Below are 25,638 nucleotides of genomic sequence, written 5' to 3'. Positions count from 1 at the left end.
TTTCGAGATGAGAAGAACTGACAAGAAACTCAGCTGGTATTTGGTATTATTATGAAGCTCCACTGGTGCCCCGCCAGCGTAAACCGTTAAAATTCTCCAGGAATTTGTCGCGACTGGCTAAAGACCTGATCTCATGCTCATCTTATCGTCCTTTACTGGTGCCCCGGCAGCGTAAAACGTTAGCGCAGGCGGGTGCACCATTCCATTATCACCCATAAAAAAATACGAAGATAACAAGTTAAAGTATAGGTATTTGATAATAACCCTAAAGATCATAGACAATTTATGGAAATAAGTAATAGAACAAAAGAAAATAATAAAAACATATTTTTATCCATAAATATGGATCATGGACAATAATAAAATAGAAAAAAAAAGCTTTTGTCATTTTGTTAAATGATTTTTTAAGTAATCTATAAATTAAGAATGAGTGATAAAGTTTTTAACAAAAAAGAAAAATGAATATTGAAAAATGAATTATCAGTGTGACCCACATGGATAAATATTACATTTTATTATGCTATATAAATAAAAAAAAGTGACATATGTTTTTAAAGGCGACAAGGTCCGCGTGGAATTTAACTTAATTTTTCTAAAATAAAAGTAGTCTAAGTTACTCCTTATTACATCAGCTACCCCTGCCAAAAAAATCCCGACAAAATCGGTCCAGCTATTTCAGAGATTAGCCGGAACAAACAGACAGACGGGTAAAAATGGTAAAAAATGTAATTTTGGCGTATGTACCGTATTTATATTCATATGCATGTAGTATAAAAAACGGTTATTTCAATATTACAAACAGACACTGCAATTTTATTTATATGTATAGATGTATAGATAAATAAATAAAAACAACATATATGTATGTATATATAAATATAAACTATTTCATATATAAATAATGTAAATGTGTCATCTATATATATATAATAAACAAGTAGTGAACCACAATTAGCCCTACGTAAAACTTCCTGTATCAAATCGCAGCTGAAGAATAAAATATAAAATAAATGTCAGTGAAACAAATAAAATCGAAAAAAAAACGTGTCCAAAACGCAACAACACCAAATACAAGTACCAGGCTCGCATAGTTGAAATATAGTATGTTTGGAGCCAATTCTTGTCACGTGGGCTACTACACACTAGAGAGGGACGGAAGATGTTTTGGCGGTTGCGTAAAAGAGATGAACGGTTGTAACCTTGACCTGCGCAGTAGATGCGTATGACGCCACCGATGGCGGGCGGCGGCTCTGAGTACTAAATAAATGGCGCGCAAAATGTTTTGACATAACCTAGCTTAACTTTATGTCTTTATTGTAGAACGTAGATGCACAGATTGATAGAACGCCAGAGGTGTTTATTGAAACATAGATAATAGAGTATAGATAGATCAAGAACAATGTCAATATACAATTTTAGATTTTTTTTTCGGACTACTCTAATGCTGTTAACCGCAGCTGGCCTTTACAGCTTCACCGGACGATAGGGGGCGAGTGCAGATGGCACTCCAAACCAAGGAAGGACTTATGGAGCGGCTGAAGACAACTCCTACCTGACGGATACGACTTTAGTCTGAGGGCACCACTAGGGGTTCGAACCTCGGCTCAGGCCGTCGTAATTTCGATCCCCGTTTGACTTGGACGGGGGATCGATCGGAGGGCTTATCTATACATATAAATAAAATTGGAGTGTCTGTCTGTAATATTGAAATAACCGTTTTTTACTACGTGCCTATGAATATAATACGGTACATACATCAAAATATAATTTTTTACAATTTTTGTCTCTCTGTCTGTCTGTTTGTTACGGCTAATCTCTGAAATGCATGGACCGATTTTAACGGGACTTTTATTGGCAAGTAGCGTTAGACGATTTACGTAAAAATGATTATCTATGTATTTGTATCAGTTGTCTAATAACCCTACACATCATCTTTAACTTTTAACTAGCTTAACTTGAGTCTAGATGGCGCTGTGTGAATTGTCCTGAGATTATGATCATTATTATTATTATATAATTATACATAACAATCATGGGAACTGCCTGATTGTTAAGATAGTCTGTAATCACCTGAACCTGAAACTTCTCGTTATTGAAAATAACATTAACTTTACAAAAGCACTATAGTGTTTATTTCCTGTAGTGGTTTTGATCGTTGCTGACAGTTTGTCTTTGTTTTTTTTATTTATTGTCATATTTTCAACCGCTTTTTGTTCTTACCTAATATTTAGTTGGTAGAGAATGCCACATGGCATTAAGCTCGCCAAATTGTACAATTTTTAAAAGTGCAAGAAAGAATAAATAAATAAATAAATATTTACTTCTTTGAGAGGAGGTAAGGGGATTGTTAGTAATGTGGAGTGATGACCCGAGTGATATAAATACTTCATCATCATCATCAGCCTGTGTCTGTCCACTGTTGGACATAGGCCTTTCCCGAAGACTTCCACCACGTGCGCTCTTCAGCCTTCCGCACCCATCCACTCCCGGTCACCTTTGTAATATCGCCGGTCCATCTTGCTGGAGGGAGCCCGACACTCCGTCGATATAACTATATATATATATATACATGTTTATTGTAACGACATAAATAATATATATATCTATTCTATATATAGAATTGAAGGAGATTATTAGTAATGTGAACTAACCCCAGTAAGTAATGTACCGTGTCAGGTTAACCTCTACGCGTTTCTCCCGGGAAAACCATCCTGATAAATTCTTGGTGATTTGATCCGCGATGGGCTAACTTACCTGACCTCATGTTTATATCATCCTCTACTGGTGCCCTGCCAACGTAACCTGCTAACGTACATTTACACATCTTATGAACTTGTAGCCCACTCATACATGAACGCAAGATCTCCTATGGGAGATTATATACTCTAACCTGAGGAGGTAAAAACCATCGCTCTTAAGAATATCCTTCAATTCTCGTCCCTGACGGGTCTTGGTAGCGAACTTTAAATAAGGGCGAGCACAATAGATCTATACAGGTTGCACTGCTACAGGTCTTAGCACCTGACAATAGCCGGGGAGAATGGGATTGTTAGTTATGTGGACTAATGAACCCATTGCTAGCAATGTACCATGTCAGATCGACCTCCACGCGGTTCCCCCTGGAAACCATCGTGATACATTCCCGGTGAATTTGTCACGTTGGGCTAACTGATCTGAGTTCATGTTCGTCTTATCATCCTCCACTGGTGCTCCGCCAGCGTAAACCGTTAGCCCAGGCGGGTGCACCATTCCATTATCATCCTTTAAAAAAAAAAACTTAATAATAGCCCAAAATCCCTAAAAAAAACTGTTAGCACAAGCGGGTGCACCATATAATTATTTCTAGTCTTTACATGAATAATAGTGTATTCACACAATGAGAAATGTCGGGATCCTAAATAACTTATCCCTTTTTAACGTTACATAACATGGGCTCTTATGTTCTTAATTTCCGACAGGCCCGCTGGCGAGTGCTTATGTACACAACACTTTGTTATTCAAATACATATTTAGGTTAACTCATTAATAATTCAATATCTACTTACTAAATACTACTTACTCACGTAAACATTGTCTGTTCAATTATTCGACGTAAACATGAGCATCCAAAGATAATTTGTTGCGAAAGCATACACAACCTACATATCGCACATTTCCAGGGGAAATAATTATCTATAAATATTACCGGAATGTATCGTTTCTGTAGCGCCCCTATATTGAAGATCTACCTTCACGACTGTAATCCTAGTTGGGGTAATCAGATCTTTATTATTTTTCGGCTTTAGGTGCAGTAGAAAAAGGGCGAGCACAATAGATTTATTATAGGTCTAAGTGCCTGACAATAGCCCAAACTCCCCAAATAAATTAAAAAAAAAAAATGGTGTCCGCAACGCTTGATGTTGGAACATTTTGCTGCGAATATTTGGATACAACGTGATTTTTTTATACTACTTAGGTGGAAAACAAGTGTCTTAAGTACGGTATCTGATGGTAAATGGTTACCGTAGTCTATAGACACCTGAAACTCCAGGGGTATCACGTGCGCTTTATCGACATTTGATAGAGGGCAAAGTCGGTTTAAATACATATATTGTAGCATATTTTCTTTTTAAAGCTCCGCAGACATTGTGTCATGTGAAGTATGTAGTAACCCTCGTCTCTTCTGATACATCTCCAGTCCAATTTAAACAGGGATCGAAATTACAAAAGCCTGAGCCGAGGTTCGAACCCCTAGCGGTGCCCTCAGACTAAAATCATATCCGTCAGGCAGGAGTTGGCCTTCAGCCGCTCCATAATTCCTTCCGCAGATTTGTAGTGCGCTCTGCACTCGCCCCCAATTCTCAGTGAAGCAGTAAAGGCCAGCTGCGGCCAACAGCATTAGAGTAGTCCGGAAAAAACTCATTCCTATTTCAAAGGAATATGGTGTTACGAATATTAGCTAACACAGAAATTACAGGTAGCTATGGATGGTACTCTTAGATTGAAGTAATGAGTGTTTATGGAAAGCAAAAAAGAAAAGAAAACAAACAAACGATTCAAAGGCACGACAGAAGAAAAAACAATGTCGTAAATTATCGCTATGGGTACGTTACTTATCATAGCATCAACATGTCTAACGCGACTTGCCTAAAAGATTATCTGCTGGATGTAAAAATATAGAAAACTTTAAAACTAATATCGCGCTATGAGCTGAAAGGGCCTCCACTCAGCTGGTGACGCAGCGTGTCAGTGCAGCGCTGATTTTCGATGAAGCCACTTGAAAAAAAAATAGCATTTTTAATGATTATATAGATTTTAAATATTTAAAATGAAGAGTGAGTTAAATGGATGAATTAGATTAGAAATTGTTTTATTTAAATATATATTTTTAATGTTAATTGTGACAAAAACAATTAAGTTATCCTGAACTCAATGAAGAGTAAGTTCAATAGATGAATTAGAAGTTATTAGAAATTTAATTAAATTAAATTTAGTAAAATAGATTTTAAGTGTAAATTGTAACAAAAAGTATTAGGTTATCATGACCTCACAATACAAACATTTGTGTTTATAACTCTATATGTTCGGTTTGGTATGGATATTTTTGTACGTGTATTTTATATATAATACTAGCACGGCCCGGCCACGCGTTGCTGTGGCTAAGATTCTTGAATAAAATAATATTGCGTCTATAAATTGAGATGTAAGCTATCCTATCTTTCAAGTTGGATCAAATTGCACACAATGTGCAAATCAAATTTGCAATCGGTTCAGTAGTTTAGGAGTCCATCGCGGACAAACAACGTGACACGTGATTTTTATATATGAAGATTAGTGTCAATGACAGTAGTTGCATCCAGTCAGCATAAAAAACTAAATGATGTTTGACTTAAATTTAATAACGGACAATTTACACAGCGCCATCTAGTCCCAAGCTAAAAGTTGAACAGAGCTTGTGTTATGTGTACTAAATAACTGATATAAATACTTAGATATATTGTTTTTGTAAATACATACATAATATACGTAGAGACCTAAACAATAATACTCATGAATATTATGTTTGTACCGTGCGAGGAATCGAACCCACGGCCATTGGAATATATTAAATATACAGAAATTTGTACAGCTTCACGTTACATGTTTCTGTTCGTTTGTCAGAGATCGGGTAAGCTACGGTGTGTAGAATACGTAGACGTAACGTAGCAGCTGCTACGATATTGGTTCCGATGGTCGCGGGTTCGATTCCTCACACGGTACAAACATTTACATTTATAAGTATGATTGTTTGTATCGGTCTGGGTGTTTTCTATGTATATTATTTATGTATTTACAAAAAAATAGCGAAGTATTTATATCAGTTGTCTAGTACCCATAACACAAGCTCTACTTAACTTGGGACTAGATGGCGCTGTGTGAATTGTCCAGGGATCGTACACCAGTTTGTGCATTCCATTACAAAAACAGAGAGCGTCTCATAAAAAGCTCCGTATGTTGTTCCCAAATGTTGGCTGAATATTTAATTTCCTTATTTAATATTACACATAAAAGCCTCCCGTACCTTGTAGGGTACAGGAAATTTGTTTTTACGTACCAAATTTTTCTCCAATAAATAATTTACGGGAACATTTCGAGGCTGCGCATGTGGAATATATTATATGTATTCAGGGTTATTGGCATCTACACGTGGAACGGAATAAAGCAAATAAATTTGCACATAAAAGTGGGTTTTATAAATATTGCATATGTAAATAACAATTATGAAATAAATACTTGAATCACTAACGTGTTATTAATTGTTCTTGTACGGAATTTATCTAATGACTAGCTTTTGCCCGCGGCTTCGCTCGCTCGCCGTTCTTAGGGGTGGAATTTATCAAAATCCTAAAAAATATTTTAATTCCATAAATTTTATAATAAACTAGCTTTGGCTCGCGGCTTCGCTCGCGTTAATTTATTCCTTTAGGGTTGGAATTTATTAAAATCCTTTCTTAGGGGACGCCTACGTCATAGTAGCTTTATGCATGCAAAGTCTCAGCCCGATCGATTTAAAATTGACAAAATTTCATACAAATTTTCATCCGCTATTTTATCCCCTTGGAGGTAAAATTAATCAAAATCCTTTCTTAGCAGATGCCTACGTCATAACATCTACCTGTATGTCAAATTTCAGCCCGATCCGTCCAGTGGTTTGGGGTGTGCGTTGATAGATCACTATGTCAGTCATCTTTGAGTTATATATATTTAGATAAAAATATCAATATATTAACAGGCAAGCAAAAACTATGTGCCCAAAGGAGTATGAAATTTCGCACACTTATGGTTTATATAGAGGAGTGCAGAATGCCAATATTTTTTACTTAATAAAAATTGCATAAAAATACATTAAATCAATAAAAAAACATTACATACACTTTATATTTGACACATACATGCACGTCTGAGTGGTAGATCGGGGCAACACCGCGGACGGCTGTAGAATAGAATAGAAAATCATTTATTCAAATAAACTTACATTGAAGCACTTTTGAATAGTCATAACATTTTTTTTTTTAATCTACCGCTCATTCGGAATGCTGTCTCATCACAAGAAGAACAAGCAAGAAACTTGTGTGTTGCTCTTTTAAATAACTTATTCTTACTTACAATTTAAGTTTAAGTGTGTGAATACAAACCACCGATTAGCACTAATTCAATTAAATACTCAAAAAGAAAAAAAATATTGAATACATAACCAACTGGTTAAACAATTAATAAGAGGAAATCAGTCATAGTGATTAGAGCAGACCAGTCCCTACAAGCAGCACCCGTTCACGAGTATGACGGATGAGCCAGCCATCACTGCGCTCGACCATATTTTAGGGAGCCCAATGACCCGGCCCACCACGCCGCCACAAGTCTGGACATTTTAGTGAGCATGACTACTCAAAACACCAGACCACGTCATAGCTACTCACAATTGCCATCTGATGTTTATAGTATTCACATTTCACATAAGAATGCATGCGGCAATTAATACAAAACCCGCTACGCTTTCATATTTCTAAAATAACTGAATCAAGAAAGCAATGTCAGCTGTCAAAATCAACAGCTGATACATTATTTATATTTTAATTTAGTTTTACTAATAAATACTCATATATTTTTATAAAATAATCTGATATCTTTTTCATTTCTTAAATGGTTGTATCCCTTTCAAGTGATGAAGCTGGTCCAATCAGCTCTGAGGCGCTGTGTGCGAATCTGTCCGAAAATAAACAGGATTATTCAACTACCGACCTCCGTATTTATAGACCAAAGTCAGTGTAGTAGGTCGGTCTATAAATACTAGATGGCGCTATTTACAATATTCGTAATAATCTTTACATTGGGTACTTCATTAGTACCCACTAAAAACAAACTACCTTCTTTTAATATATTTTTAAAATTATCGGATTTTTTCTACAATTATGAGGTGAATTCTAACAATAAGGAGTAACTTAGGCTAAAATTTATTTAAAAAAAAAACTTTATTTTAGAAAAATAAAAATTCCACGCGGGCGAAGTCGCGACTTCGTAACAGTAATAGCTAGATAACAATAAAAAAACGGCAGTCTCTATGTGTCTTCAACGTGTTAAATAAACTATAACGAGTATTGAAACGTGCCATATAAAAATTGAAGATTAAACTTCGGAAGAAATAAACTGAAAGTTAAGACTTGTGCATTTCAACTTTGCTTTTGTAATTCTAAACGGATTCCCAAAAGTCGCCTTTGATAGGTGTGTTGGGGGAAAGTCAAGCTCGGGTGTCATCGATAATCTGTTTTCCCAGGAAAGTGCTCGTTAGCGGTCACTTTCATCGTTAAACTTATTGTCTAACTTTATTTCTTATGAAATTTTATACAAAAAAAATTCATATATTATATATTTTATGCTGTTGCTGTTATATTATATATGTTATATATATTATGCAGGTGATTTTTATAAGCCATTATATCTAATACGATTTCGTTCGTGTGAAATTTAACTTGAAGTTTTTAAACAAAATTTTCTCCTCTAAATACTACTAAATTTACTACTTAAAATTACTCCTTATTAGATCAGCAACCTGCCAATAAAAGTCAGAATCCCGTCAAAATCGGTCCAAGATTAGCCAGAACAAACAAACAGACAGACAAACGAAAATTGTGACAAATGTTATTTTGGTGTATGTACCGTATTTACATTCATATGCATATAGTAAAAAACTGTTATTTCTATATTGCAAACAGACACTCCAATTTTATTTATATGTATAGATATATAGATTACGTATATTATAATATATTTTAAATATGTTTTTATTGTACAATAATTTGAGGTAGACATTATTTAACCCCTAGATTTATTTCAATTGTAGTGCCCACGGGTGATCACTCAGTCCCAAGTCCCAACGTGTAAATTTACTTTCATTGCGGAGTGATCCACCGGTGGGCATGCGGTCTTAAACGTGTTAAATAAATTTTATAGAATGAAATCCCAGCATAAACAGTGTTTTGTATATTTTTCTGTCTGTAGGTACTATCCAAATGAATCCTACATTAGAACATTAGCATCGGTCCACAGAATAGAAATAGAAATAGAAATAATCTTTATTCAAATAAACTTAATATAAGCACTTTTGAATAGTCAAGTTTTTTGATTCTACCGCTTCTTCGGAATGCAGATTCATCACAAGAAGAATAAGCAAGAAACTTGTGTGTTGCTCTTTTAAATAAATATTGATTTACTTATATTTAATTAACAACAAGGATTAGGCATGCGACAATCAACATAGAAACCGCTACGCACTTAATCTCTGTTCAATCAGATAACATTGTCAGCGCTATGAATTTTAAGTTAGATATTTTCTACAAAAACATGATAAATTCTTCAATTTTATAATAAGGTTTTTTACAAAGAAATATTTTATAACAATTTTTTTTCTGGCAAATTGAGTACAGACTCTGGGAGTTTGTCTCGGGGAATCTATTTATATTCAATGATTTTCCCGGCTTCTTTGATGAACTAGGCAGTTAAATCGGGTATCCAATAGAGACGATCTCCCTAGACAGTTTTCATGATATATAGAATTTTCCACGCATGTTATATGTAATTTTTTATACTATATATTGGGGATTAAAATTAAATTGTCTAGTAGCGGGGGAACCCTATTATACATCACGCATGGTTATCTAAATCTTTCGAATGCGAGATTTAATTCCATCAGCTTTCCGAACGAGTGGTAGATAAAAATCAAATTGTTATGACTATTCAAAAGTGCTTAAATTAAGTTTATTTGAATAAATGATTTTCTATTCTATTCTATTCTATCAAAACGGTATTATTAAGGGCTCTTATTTACTGTGTTATGTGATGAATCTGACGTCAGATGGAATGGATGTGATATTCGTATTGCTTGTGATTTATTTTCTAACGTAATTCAAATGAACGGAAAGTGTCTAATTATTATCTTTAATATTTTAAATACTGCCCTCTCCCTCTTTCCTTTAATGTATATATATGTTTTTCTCGTTTTTGTGCCACAGAAAACCAGCTGTATGTTCACATGGGACGTACAATAAAGCTGAGTGGAACAATTTGAGTGCCTATATGGATGTAAAAAACGATTATTTTATGTTTATTTTTAACTAGCTGTACACGCGACTTTAAATGAAATTTAATTTATTATTCTAATATAAAAGTAGCATAAGTTACTCCTTATTACATCAGCTACCTTCAAAAAAGTCCCATCAAAATCGGTCCAGCCATTTCAGAGATTAGCCGGAACAAACAGACAGACAGACAAAAATTATAAAAACTGTTATTTTGATGTATGTACCGTATTTATATCCATATGCATGTAGTAAAAAACTGTTATTTCAATATTACAAACAGACACCCCAATTTTATTTATATGTATAGATTATCTACTAAGTAAATTAAGTTTAATTATATATACATTTTTTTTATTCTTTTTTTCGTTTGTTTGTTTTTTATATTGTAGCATTGTTGAAAAGCACTGCATAAATACATATTTGTCCTTCTTTCTTTCTTTCTTTCTATAAACGTATATAACTGAATAGAACAGTTCATATCACGTGGTACTTCTCACGGCACACTCACTTGCCATTTCAGAGAACTTTATCATGTGCCTTACACCATTTTTTTTCTCCTTCACTTTTCCGCCCATGACACACCGAAATATGGGATGCGACCATCTCTGCTGCTGTTATGTGGACGGTATACTTGAAACCTGGGACATCTCAAATTAATAACCAAACGAGAAGCACTGAATCACTGGCAAAAAATGCCAGGATTGACATATTCAAAAGCCCCAATATCGGGCTACTCGAACAAATACTCCAATAGACTACTGCTATTGAGTAAAAACAACATATGCATGATGACTAGGGACCTCACAGGACACTGCAAATTAAACAAGCATATGGCTAAACTAGGCCTATGCACGACAAAAACCTGCAGATTCTGCCAAACTGAAGAGGAAACGCCACTACACATCCTATATGGTTATAGCCCACTCATGCATAAACGAAATATCTCCTTTGGAAAGTTTACACTCTTTCCCGAGGAGATAAAAACCATCGCTCCTAAGAATATCCTTCAATTCTTGTCCCTGACGGGTCTAGGTAGCGAACTTTGAAAAAGGGCGAGCACAATAGATCTGTGTAGGTCGCAGTGCTACAGGTACTACACACATATGACAATAGCCCAAACAACACAATAAAAAAAATTAAAAAAGTATGAATGAATGTTTGTTACTCTTTCACGCGAAAACTACTGAACAGATTTTAGTGAAAATTTACAGTAATATAGCATATACATCAGAACAACCCAATAAAAAAAAAATTCTCATCAATATTTAATAGCAGGGGGTACCGCGTGGAGATCGATCTGACATGGTACTAACACTCCACTCACCCCTGGGGGTTTTAAATAACATTAGAATGACTGTTTATATGCACTAACGTATATATATAACTTTTTATTTGCTCATACCACGTAAAGGGTTGTATGGGGTAGTAACTTATATAGGGTGTCATAAAGAGTCGACTTATGCGTGTTTTATTACACTTAATACGTTATGAGAACATAAGATACGGAGCTTAATTTAAATATTATTATATTCATTTGCAATTTTAAGGGTTGAAAGAAAGAGGGGAGAAAATCATTTATTTGGCACACGTCGGAAGCAGTTCAGTAAGACATATACATTGTATATATTAATATTAATATCTGTCTGTCCGTATTATATAATGTTTCAATACTAATATATTTATATTCAAATTCTATGTCTATATATCTGTCTCTATGTTACTTTATCACGACAAAACGGCTGAACAGATCTTAATGAAATTTAATATGCGGATAGATTTTATTGCAAGGACGGACATAGTCTATTTTTAATCTTAAAAGCAATATAATTTGAAGAAGATTTTTTTATTTTTTCGTTAAGAGTTTAAATTTTGAGGTTTAATACTTAGGAACATCAGTTTTTGGAATGTCACGTAATTTAGGATCTTTCCCACCCCTTTGTCACACAATGTTTTAGGTCTAGGTCACTTTGTTGAACTCCTCTTCCCCTTTGTCACACAATGTCTTAGGTGTAGGTCACTTTGTTGAACCCCTCTTCCCCTTTGTCACACAATGTCTTAGGTCTAGGTCACTATGGCGAACTCCTCCCAGCCCTTTGTCACACAATATCTTAAGTCTACTTCATTTTGTCATCCTCCATTATATGTGAGGTTATTTATTGTTGTTATAGATATACGATGTTTTTACCTATTTTATAAATTAGGTCTCTCCGGAATTCCTCTATAGCATTTCTATAGAATATATTGAAGCTCTACAAATCGACAAAAAGTAAGTTCTTATAATATATATTTAATAACACAAGGGTCGGCTGTACGAAAAGGTTTGTATTATGTTTGTTCATCTTCTTGATTTTCAGCATACAGATTGTCATATATTATTATTATGTTCTAGTATGTCACCATATATATTGCGTAAGCTGTAACTTTACAATTAAAAATTATATATTTATACCAGCAGACACGGCCACGCGTTGCTGTGCCTAAGGTTCTTGAATAAAATATATACTGCGGCTATAAATTGAGATGTATCCTATCTTTCAAGTTGGATCAAATTGCACATTAGGTGCAAATCAAATTTGCAATCGGTTCAGTAGTTTAGGAGTCCATCGCGGACAAACAACGTGACACGTAATTTTTATATCCAGCCATTTCAGAGGTTAGCCGGAACAGACTGTAAAAAATGTTATTTTGACATATGTACCGTATTTATATTCATATGCATGTAGTAGAAAATGGTTATTTTAATATTACAAACAGACACTCCAATTTTATTTATATGTATAGATGTATGATCTCAACGGGGTGTCTACGATAATGAATTTTGATGCCCCAATTATAAGGGTTTTAGTTGCTTCTAATGTATATGTCTATATGTATAATAGTACATCAGTGTCGTATAACCAATCATATCACACAATTAAAATGATCTGGACATTACACCCGAGTCATTTGTTAGAGTTTGAACTCATTTCCTAATACGATGCGAAATTTCAAAGTCAGTTTGACCGATACGTGGTCCCTCCGGCAAACCGTCATGTTAAATTCCTGTATAATTTTATAGATAGATTAACTTTTCCCCGCGGCATCGCTCGCGTTAATTTATCACCTTAGGGGTGGAATTTATCAAAATACTCTCTTAGGGGATGCCTACGTCATAACATCTACCTGCATGCCAAATTTCAGCCCGATCCGTCCACATAGTACACATAACACAAGCTTTAGCTAGCTTAACTTGGGTCTAGATGGCGCTGTGTGAATTGTTCTGAGATTATTATTATTATTATTTAAATACTTGCCAATGTAAAACGAAGACTTGGTCTTGACCACCGGCCAAACTGGAATGGTCAGGACCTGACTATTTTGTGTAGTATCCGGTGTTTTTACCATCACGTATGTTTGCAGTGAGGGATCCAAGTTTCTCAGCTGAAATATAATTACAATGATAATCTTTATATCACTGTATATAGATAATATATTAAAAATATTTATAGACTCTGGTAGTTTGTTGTAAAACCTTACGCAATTATTCATATACACCTTTCCATTATTATCCATTCAATAAAAAAATGTTTATCTATGGTAATTACATGATTTAATATATAATGTGTTGTTACAGATGTACATAATGTAACATGGTCACCGTCACCACGCGCCAGACTGCCGTGCGTGGTGGCAGACGGCCATAGGATACAGCCGCGTCCCCCGCCGCCCCCGCTGGCGTCCGATGACAAGCCACGTGCGCTGGACAAGCAGCAGACCTTCATCTGGACCAGAGACAACGTGGAACTCAGCCAGAAAAGGTAATACCTTTTCTGGCTAATATATAATTTTAGATACGCCCTAAACACGCGAGTGAAACGGTTTTTTTAATTTTTTTTATGGATGATAATGGAATGGTGCACCCGCCTGCGCTAACGGTTTACGCTGGCGGTGCACCAGTGGAGGATGATAAGATGAGCATGAGGTCAGGTCAGTTAGCCCATCGTGATAAATTCACCAAGATGGTTTCCAGGGGGAACCGCGTGGAGGTCAACCTAACATGGTACATTGCTAGAGTGAAACGGTATTATAATCTTAAATTCGCTCCTAAACATGCCACTGATATGGTATTATCAGTATAATCTTAAATGCGTAAATTTATTGCACCTTTATTGCATTTATTTTGACGACCTCGGTGGTCTAGCGGTCTAGCACACCGCTTTACGGCCGATGGTCGCGGGTTCGATTCCTCGCACGGCACAAACATTTGTATTCATGAGTATGATTGGTTGTATCGGTCTGGGTGTTTTCTATGTATAATATGTATGTATTAAAAAAAAATATATCTATGTATATGTATTAGTTATCTAGTACCCATAACACAAGCTCTAGATAGCTTAACTTGGGTCTAGATGGCTCTGTGTGAATTGTCCTGAGATTATTATTATTATTATTATTGCACGTTCTTCTTGTGATCAGACAGTTTTCCGAATGAGCGGTAAATTAAAAAAAGCTCAATAAAAATTTGCTTAAAATTTTTTCAAGTTTATATGAATAAAAGATTTCTATTCTATTACTATAAAGTTTCATAAAAATCCGTTCAGTAATTTTTACGTGAAAGAGTAACAAACATTCATCTATCCATACTCACAAACTTTGGCGTTTATTACAGTAAAATTATAGTAGAATTATAATAATAATAATAATAATAATAACAATCTCAGGACAATTCACACAGCGCCATCTAGACCCAAGTTAAGCTAGCTAAAGCTTGTGTTATGGGTCCTAGACAACTGATACAAATACATACATATATTTTTTTTTCGTAAATACATACATATTAGACATAGAAAATACCCAGACGGATACAAACAATCATACTCATGAATACAAATGTTTGTGCCGTGCGATGAATCGAACCCGCGACCATCGGTCGTAAAGCGGTAGACTAGACCGCTAGACCACCGAGGTCGTCAAATATTATATATAGTGTATATATATAATTATAGTATATAAATATATAATATATTAGTAAGATTATACATAATATAACCTATACTGAATCATTAACGAATAAATATGCTAATTTGGTACTATTTTTATGTAACTCCATGATTGGCCCATCTGATGGTAAACCTTCACCGTAGCCTATTCTCACTAAACTTATTTGACTATACCGTTCATGAACATTGTTTTACACAAGGCAGGCCTGAAGCGACAGAGAAATTTAGGGGCAAAGGAGATTGTTAGTAATGTGGATTATGACCCCATCACTAGCAATGTACCATATCAGGTTGACCTCCACGCGGTTCCACTTGGAAACCATCTTGGTGAATTTATCACGATGGGCTAACTGACCTGACCTCATGCTTATCTTATCATCCTCTACTGGTGTCCCGCCAGCGCAAACCGTTAGCGCAGGCGAGTGCACCATTTCTTTATCATCCATAAAAAAAAATAGTTTACTAAATAAAATCCTAAAGAGTAAAAGGGTAACTAAACTAAATACAATCCTAAAGAATATCCAATTATTAAATCAGATTTGAATTTTCAAATTAACTACACCTTTACATAGATCAAAATAAAACAAAATCTCCGTCGTTGTCTATTCGCTTATATTCGTTGTCTTTCTTTCTTTCCGTCTTCCGTTTCTTTCTATCTGTCCGTCCCTATGTGTGCTTAAATCTTTAAAACTACGCAACGGATTTTGAAGCGGTTTTTTCAAGAGGAAGGTTTATATGTATAACACATGTATACCCGTAGAAGCCTGGGTGGATGGCTAGTATTATAGAATAGAATAGAATAGAAAATCATTTATTCAAATAAACTTACATTGAAGCACTTTTGAATAGTCATTACATTTTTTAATCTACCGCTCGTTCGGAAAGCTGTCTCATCACAAGAAGAACGAGCAAGAAACTTGCGTGTTGCTCTTTTAAATAATTTTATTATTACTTTACATTTTTAAGTTTAAGTGTGTGAATACAAACCACCAATTAGCACTAATTCTATTTACAGTACCTACCACTTGTATATCTATATAGATGGTGCTGTATGAATCGTCTTGAGATATTATTGCTATTTCCCACAGGATATTTACAAATGGCACCCTGGAAGTGAGCCGCAAACAGAACAATAGCGAGGGAGTGTACCAGTGCAAGGTGTGGCAAAACGGGGGCTATGTCCTGGGATATCCGGTTAATTTGAAGTTTACCCGTGAGTACTTTAATACTTTATTTACATACTAGCTTTTGCCGTGGCTTCGCTCACGTTCAGTATTATTATTAATTAGGTATAGTTCTTGCGGCTTTACTTTTGTTTAGCGTGTGCAAAAAATTAGGGTCTACAAAACTTGTTTGTACACAATATTCTTAACTAATCTGTCTTTAGGCGCTAAAACTATCAAGCTATTGGGTGGTTCAATCAGTCGAAAATCTAAGAAGATTTATACAAATTTCATCCCCTATTATCCCCTTAGGGGTGGAATTTATCAAAATCCTGTCTTAGGGGATGCCTACGTCATAGTAGCTTTATACATGCAAAGTCTCAGCCCGATCGGTTTAAAATTGACTTGAAGGATTTTGATTAATTCTACCCCCAAGGGGATAAAATAGAGGATGAAAGTTTGTATGAAACTTTGTCAATTTTAAACCGATCGGAATGGGACTTTGCATGCATAAAGCTACTATGACGTAGGCATCCCGTAAGACAGGATTTTGATAAATTCTACCCCTAAGGGGATAGATTAACCCGGGCGAAGCCGCGGGCAAAAGCTCGTTTAATAAAAAATACGAGCCGAGTTCTTCTCATCTCGAAATCATTCCGAACTGACGGTACATTTGACATATCATAAGAGTCTGTAATAGATCTACATGAATGAAAATATTTTGAATTTGAATATAATATCTGTTTTTCTCTGGTGGCCGCTAGATTCAGCTTACAAATGCTGGATACAGCGCGTGTTTACATAATCAATGGAGCCCTCGCGAAAGTATATTACATTGTGAACAATTTATTGCTTTTACTCGATTGCCCAAAAAAAACTGCTCTTTTTATTATATTAACTCGACTCGGCCTGACTTCATTCTGCTAAGTTCGCTATTATTTATTGAATTTCGTTTTCTGTGTAACTGAAATGGTAATGAAGCGTACGGCCTGATGGTAAGTGGTAACATAGCACATATCACACCATCACATGATATGATTTTTTTATAGAAGATAAGATAATGGTGCACCCGCCTGCGCTAACGGTTTACATTGGCGGGGCACCAATGGGGTATGATAGGATGAGCATGAGATCAGGTTAGTTAGCCCATCGTGACAAATTCACCAAGAATTTAGTACAATGGTTTCCAAGGGAAACCACCTGGAGGTCAACCTGACATGGTACATTGCTAGCAATAAGATCATCAGTCCACATTACTAACAATCCCCTTTCCCCCCAGTGACATGATATCATCATTTGACACCTGTGATACCATCATCATCCTGTGATATCATGATGCCATTTGAGTTCATTAATTCAATAATTAAATTCCTTAGTGGAGTAACGGTTTAGCACATCGCCTTACTTCTAGCGGTTGTAGGTTCGATTCCCGCACGATGCAAACATTTCTATTCATGAGTATGATTGTTTGTATTGATCTAGGTGTTTCTATTCATATTTGCTAGCAGTCCCGGCCACGCGTGGCTAAGGTTCTTTCAAGTTGGATCAAATTGCACACAATTTGCCAATCAAATTTGCAATCGGTTCAGGAGTTTAGGAGTCCATCGCGGACAAACAACATGACATTTAATTTTTATGTTTAAAGATGTTATATAGTACCAATATATATCTTCTTCATCCTCGCTTTCATCTTCTAATCCTGGGGCGGTATACATTTCGCTGGTAGCCATCGTCTTTCAACAGGCCCAACTCCTTCATGTCCCTATGGATATTAGACAGCCAAGTAGTTGGTGGTCTGCCTCGTCCTCTTTTTGTTGTAGCCATGGAAAGGCACTTTCTCACAACGTGGTTTTCAGGTTTACGCAGAATATGTCCATACCACCTAAGTCTACATTATTTAAGCTTTTCGGTAATAGGTACCACTCCGAAGCTGCCCCTTACATGCTCGTTTCGGACTTTATCTCTAAGCGTAACTTACGATCGCGCAATTTACTCCACCCAGACATGGTTCTATGAGCAATGTCGGCAGTAATCGTACCATCCTCCGAAATAACAGAACCCAGGTATTTGAACTTGCTTACTCTTGGTAGGATTTCTCCGTCCAACTTCAGTTCAGTGTTTATTGTACCAGATATTTCGGGGCCGAAGTTCAACACCATATACTTAATCTTAATTATACTAATGCGCAATTCAGAAGACTCGAGAGCTTCACTCCACAGATCTAAACTGTCTGATGTAGTACCCATATGTATAATATATCTATATACATTATAAAGTGACCATAGTAGTTCTGCTTACCTTAGGACTAGGTGGCGTTGTGTGAATTATCCAGGGTTATTATTCATCATCATCATCGCAGCCCGAAAGACGTCCACTGCTGGACATAGGCCTCCCCCAACGATCTCCACGACGATCGGTCCTGCGCTGCTCGCATCCAATGCCTTCCAGCGATCTTGACCAGATCGTCGGTCCACCTTGCTGGAGGCCTTCCCACGCTGCGTCTTTCGGTCCGTGGTCGCCACTCGAGGACTTTACTGCCCCAACGGCCATCTGTCCAACGAGCTATGTGCCCCGCCCATTGCCACTTCAGAGTCGCAATTCTTCGGGCTATGTCGGTCACTCTGGTTAATATTATTATGATGAAATATGATTTCTGTGGTAGGTATAAAGTATTACTTTACTTTAATACACGTGCCGCCTAAAAGCCTCATTAACAGCCTACTCTTTATATTTCCTAAGTAAACTTATTCTAGACTGTTTTAGGCAATTTTTGAATCAAATGTAAAACAGTTCAACCACTTTTCACTTCGCTTAATTCTAGTATAAGTGAGTGCTTAAACAAACTTATAATATATACAATACAAACATATTAAAATACATTGAACTCCGGCTTTTAAGTAATACTAGTGACCCCGGCTTTGTGCGGATATTTCAGTTAATTTACATACAATATTAATGAAATGGCTGTTGTACCTGAGACTTCGTCTGGAATTTAACTTTATTTTTCTGATATAAAAGTAGCCTAAGTTACTCCTTATTACATCAGCTACCTGCCAATAAAAGTCCCGTCAAAATCGGTCCAGTCATTTCAGAGATTAGCCGGAACAAACAGACAGACTGACAAAAATTGTAAGAAAATGTTATTATTGGTGTATGTACCATATTTATATTAATATGCATGTAGTAAAAACGGTTATTTCAATATTACAAACAGACACTCCAATTTTATTTATATGTATAGATTGTACACCTAAACCATTTTTAGAAATCACTGTATTAATACATGAAAACTGTTTATTAAGGTTTCTTAAGGATCGGCAACGCGTGACACTTCAGGTGTCTCAGGCATCCATAAGACGGCCTCGGTGGTTCAGGTTAGCACACCGCCTTACTTCCGATGGTCGCAAGTTCCATTCCTCGCACGACAAAAACATGTGTATTCATGAGTATGATTGTTTTTTGTTTTTTTAAATATTATATTATACTATGTATAATATAATATTTAAAAAAACAAAAACTAACAACAAACTAACAAACAAACACCCAGACTGGATGTTCTATGTATAATATGTATGTCATTGTATGTATTTACGAGAAAAAAATATATCTATGTATTTGTATCAGTTATCTAGTACCCATAACACAATCTTTAGCTAGCTTAACTGGTCTAGATGGCGCTGTGTGAAGAGTACTGATATTATTATTATTATTATTATAGGCTTTTTTTATATGCTTTTTATAGGCTTATTTCATTTACTCGTTTGCCAACTACGTAGTATAAAAAAATGTAAAGATTGAAGCATAGAAGCAGACGAAGTCGCGAGTAATAGATAGTAATAATAATATAGTGATTTTGATTTCAGTAATTTTCTGAAATTAGCGTAGTAAAGGTCCAGATTTCACGTCAACTTTGATTTCTCTCGGGAGGATCCGGTACATCTCAAAGTCATCTAAATTACGAGCAGTCATTCTAACAATTGTTGGTTTCAAGTTTGTTTGTTATTCAAATGTTATTCATAATATCCATATTATAAAGTTGGTTTTAAGATTGATTTTCGTAACTGATGTCTATATAGAACTGCCTGATCGAAACTATGTATTTATTTATTTATTTAACAAAAGTTACTTAGAAATAGAAATAATATTTATTCAATTAAACTCATCACAAGCACTTTTGAATAGTCACATTTTTTTATTCAACTCGCTCATTTGGAACATACATACATATACATAACGGACATACGCCTACAAGGATAAAGGATAATATATATATATCAATAAAATTGGAGTGTCTGTTTGTAACATTGATATAAATAACCGTTTTTTACTACATGCATATGAATATAAATACGGTACATACACCAAAATATCATTTTTACAATTTTTGTCTGTCTGTCTATTTGTTCCGGCTAATCTCTGAAATGGCTAAATCAATTTTGATGGGACTTTTTTTGGCAGATAGTTGATGTAATAAGAAGTAAATTAGGCGACTTTTATTTTAGAAAAATAAAGTTATTCACGCGGACCAAGTCGCGGGACAGCTAGTATACTAAATATTTGTAATCGTATTGAATTTCTTTTCAATATAATTTACGCGATCTAATCGAATAAGGGATGATACGCTAGGGCGTATTTTTAAATCCAGATTATAGACCATATTAATGTAATGCGTAGGAACGAGGATAATATTTTAAGAAAAATGTTTCAAATGAATGTGGATGGTTATAAGGGCAGAGGAAGGCCGAAAAAGAGATGGATGGACTGTGTGAAAGATGATATGGTAAGAAAGGAAGTAAATAACGCGATGACTGCGAACAGGGATGAATGGAAGCGAAAAACATATTACGACGACCACAAATAAATGGGATAAGGAAGAAGCAGATGATGATTATAGACCATATTAGGTCCAGCCATTTCAGAGATTAGCCGGAACAAACAGACCGACAGACAGACAGACAAAAATTATAAAAATTAATATTTTGGTATATGTACCTTATATATATTCATATGCATGTAGTAAAAAACGGTTATTTCAATATTACAAACAGACACTCCAGTTTTATTTATATGTATAGATGTATAGATTATAGTTATTTGTCTGTCAAACTGTATGAAATTAATATGGTTGTAACGTATAGTATGTAGAGAAGTTAGTTGTCAGTAACGGAAAGAGTTGGCACGAGTAAAGGTCAGACAGTGATTGATTGAAAGCAAAGGGAATCGCTCAAAGGGAATTTTTAAAACCACGCTTTCATCATTTCGTATAATTTACTACAATTTCGTCAGCAGGTTAAAACCTATTCTTAGGGTATTTGAGAAAAAACTGTTAGCAATAATTTTAATTTACAATTTTATATATTTTACTACCTACTCGGCCCGGCTTCGCACGGGTGTACATGTATCTAAATATATATAACTCAAAGGTATGACATAGTGATCTATCAACGCACAGCCCAAACCACTGGACGGATCGGGCTGAAATTTGGCATGCAGGTAGATGTTATGACGTAGGCATCCGCTAAGAAAGGATTTTGATTAATTCTACCCCCAAGGGGATAAAATAGGGGATGAAAGTTTGTATGAAACTTTGTCAATTTTAAACCGATCGGGCTGAGACTTTGCATGCATAAAGCTACTATGACGTAGACATCCTCTAAGAATGGATTTTGATAAATTCCACCCCTAAGGGGATAAATTAACGCGAGTGAAGCCGCGGGCAAAAGCTAGTTATTTATATAAACCTCTTCAATCACTCTATCTATTTAAAAAAACGCTACTAAATCCGTTGCGTAGTTTTAAAGATTTAAGCATACATAGGGACGGACAGACGGCCACAGCGACTTTGTTTTGTACTATGTAACGATAGAAAATATATTCGTCATAATATTCGTCATTTCAAACGTTTCCAACTATGTTAATTATAAAATACATGTGGGTATATTGAAATTTGAATTGTCAAATTTAGCTTGAGTAAACGTTGACTATTGGAAGTTGTAGATAAATTGATATTGTAAAGTTCTGGGTACTGTTTCAGCAATCCGGCCAAGTATATTCAATAATTGGATCTGATTGGTTGTTATTTGTGACTTTATAATCAATACGCATAGGTATGTTTTAGATCAGAAGTTCCCGAACTTTTTGTGTCGTAGACCCCTTGCCATATTTTTCGGTTTTAGGTAGACCCCATTCATACCTGGTATTGATTTGTTCTAAATTTCTAACTGCAGTAAAGTTTTGGTGTTATCATAAAGTTTCTGTAGCGCATCAGAGATGTTTGCAGCAGCGCGGGTAGATGGATTTGAAGCCATAATGCGAAAAGAGCTGCATCACTGATGTCTAGAATTCTGGGGAACTCAAACAGCATCCTAAAAACTGTTGCGAATATACCTGATTGTCCGCTCCAGAGGCACTGGACAACGTTGCATTGTGGACCCAGTGCTTCTGGACGTGGACACAGATATATGAATTAAATATATCTACGTATATGTATATTATAAGTTACTAACATAGTTTTATAAGTTTTTTATTAGCACAATATGGATGTAATCCGAAATTAGAATTAAAATAAATAAATAAATAAAGTAAAACCAACAATATGATCGCTGTCGTAGACCCCTGAGGGTCGATATAGACCCCTGAGGGTCGATATAGACCACTTTGGGAATCACTGTTTTAGATAATATATAAATACATTATTCAATACTAATATTGTTTTTATGGATGATGGGAATGGTGCACCATCTGCGTTAACGGTTTACGCTGGCGGGGCACCAGTGGAGCTTGATAATAATACCGAATACGAGCTGAGTTTCTTGTCAGTTCTTCTCATCTTGAAATCATTCCGAACTGACGGTAGATTTGAGATATGATCATAAGAGTCTGTAGTAGACCTACATGAATAAAGATATTTTGAATTCGAATGAGATGACTATGAGGTCAGGTCAGTTAGCCCATAGAGGCAAATTCTCTAGGAATTTATTACCATGGTTTCTAGGGGGAATGGCGTGGAGGTCAAGCTGACATTACCATATCAGCTTGACTGTCAGCTGGACTAATAACTCCATTGCTAGCAATCCCTTTTTACTAATATTAGTGAGTTCCATACGTTAGTTCTACTATTCTGTCAGAATTGGATCACTAATGAGAAAGGTCGTAACGCTTCCAGTAGCTGTGGTCAGGTTTTCTCACTGAATATTCGTGGTCTCACACATGGTAATGGTAATTAAATTAAACAAAATAGTATATAATTAAGTAATTAAATGAATTTCCATAAATAACACCTTATTTGATAAAATATTAAAAAAAAACTAATGCTTAATAGACGTTCGGTTCATAAGGCTAAAATATGGTCGAGCGCAGTGATGGCTGGCTCATCCGTCATACTCGTGAACGAGTGGTGCTTGTAGGGACTGGTCTGCTCTCATCACTACGACTGATTTAATCTTATTATATATTTATATTTGACCCAAATAAATTAGTGCTGGGTGGTAGTTTGTATTCACACGTTTCGACATGTAAATGTAAACTTACAAGGATTATTTAAAAGTGCAACACACAAGTTTCTTGCTCGTTCTTCTTTTGATGAGACAGCTTTACGACCGAGCGGTAGATAAAAAATATTGTTATGTCTATTCAAAGGTGCTTAAATTAAGTTTATTTGAATAAATGATTTCTATTCTAGTATTATAAAGAGAGAATAAGGTTTCGTTTCAAAATACAGACAGGGCGGATGACTAGTATGCTATAGTTAGTGTCAAAGGACCACGTTTTTTCCTCGGGCGTATTGTGTTATACAAATTGGGGTTGATTTAATTTACTTTCATTAATTAATATACAGTCTAGTGATTGTGTTTATTTATTCAGTGCCTCATATTAGTACAATGATAGTAACCTAAACATTTACAAGTATTGGAGACTAACTCATCGCCCCAAGCTCTATAAGAAACTATCTACTCGCCCCGGCTTCACACGGGTGTACATGTATTATGCATGTAAACCTTCCTCTTGAATCACTCTATCTACGAGTTTCAACAATGTCACAATACAAAAAACCAAACGAAAAAAAGTTTAAAAAAATGTATATATAATTAAACTTAATGGATTAGAAACCTATTATTATATTAAAGGTTTTTAAAAAAAACCGCTTCAAAATCCGTTGCGTAGTTTTAAAGATTTAAGCATACATATAGACGGACAGATAGCGACAGCGACTTTATTTTATACTATGTAATGATTATATTAAATAGTAACTGTGCCCGCGACTTCGTCCCTTTGGATTTTAACTTTCATTTTTCTAAAACAAAAGATTTTTTCAAAAATAAACGTAGCCTAAGTTACAACTTATTACATCAGCTACCTGCAAATAAAAGTCCTGTCAAAATCGGTCCACCTATTTCAGAGATTAGCCGGATCAGCCGGTCATCACAAAATCATAAAAATTTTACATGAAAAATCGATGTTTGTTGGTCTGATACGATATTGAAACCTTCAAGTGCCCTTCAAGAGCTTATTCCTTCTTAAAAGGCCTTGTTGCGGGTGCTCATGGGCGGCGGTAATCACTTACCATCAGGTGAGCCGTAAGGTCTTTTTCTTTATAGTACAGGGTATAGTTCAAGTATAGGTCCGCAAACGTTTTTTTTATAGTACAGAGACCCTGTACTATAAAAACAAAGTTTGTTAATATTTGCGACATTGCTTTTACGAAAGAGATACTTATTCGGTTTCTTTCCTTACTCCATACTTCTTACATTCTTAATCTTTCTCATAAATGATATATCATATAATAATAATAATAATAATATGTTGCCATCTCCTCTCCTTAAGAGGGGAGATGAGAATTTTTGGATAAAAATAATAATCTCAGGACAATTCACACAGCGCCATCTAGACCCAAGTTAAGCTAGCTAAAGCTTGTGTTATGGGTCCTAGACAACTGATACAAATACATAGATATTTTTTTTTTTCGTAAATACATACATATTATACATAGAAAATACCCAGACCGATACAAACAATCATACTCATGACTACAAATGTTCGTGCCGTGCGAGGAATCGAACCCGCGACCATCGGTCGTAAAGCGGTAGACTAGACCGCTAGACCACCGAGGTCGTCAAATATGTATGGAAAGGTGAAGAATTGGAACTATGGTCACTCCACTTAATGTTTTGTAGCTTGTAGCCGATATTCCATCTGTGTTTGACCGAATTACCACTTCGGATTTGGTAGTGATATAATACTAAAATGGTATTTGGGCATTTTGCCCAACTTTTACTCAGAGGAAGGCATTGCAATAAACGATTTAGACTTCGTGATTTGTCGGTACGGTTCGTGATTTGTCGGTGTTTACCCGACTGTCCATGAAAGGAGAGTATAATGTTTTACTAATATATATATACTGCA

At 35.4% G+C, this 25,638-nt stretch overlaps 1 protein-coding gene across 1 annotated transcript in view; it reads left to right on the top strand.

The window, feature by feature from the left end:
- Nucleotides 1-25,638, top strand: part of LOC131848642 (protogenin-like) — a 206,717-nt gene that overhangs the window by 136,203 nt on the left and 44,876 nt on the right. The window contains exons 2-3 of the mRNA XM_059198564.1: nt 13,708-13,891; nt 16,162-16,286. Of these exons, the coding sequence (XP_059054547.1) occupies nt 13,708-13,891; nt 16,162-16,286 (309 nt within the window). The remainder of the gene's footprint in view (nt 1-13,707; nt 13,892-16,161; nt 16,287-25,638) is intronic.

The sequence above is a fragment of the Achroia grisella genome, unplaced genomic scaffold (genome assembly GCF_030625045.1).
Source record: "Achroia grisella isolate CSIRO2021 unplaced genomic scaffold, CSIRO_AGI_Agris_v1 utg567, whole genome shotgun sequence".
In the NCBI taxonomy this organism is placed as follows: domain Eukaryota; kingdom Metazoa; phylum Arthropoda; class Insecta; order Lepidoptera; family Pyralidae; genus Achroia; species Achroia grisella.
The sequence above is the reverse complement of the archived record's forward strand: the minus strand, read 5'-3'. Positions and strand labels throughout refer to the sequence as shown.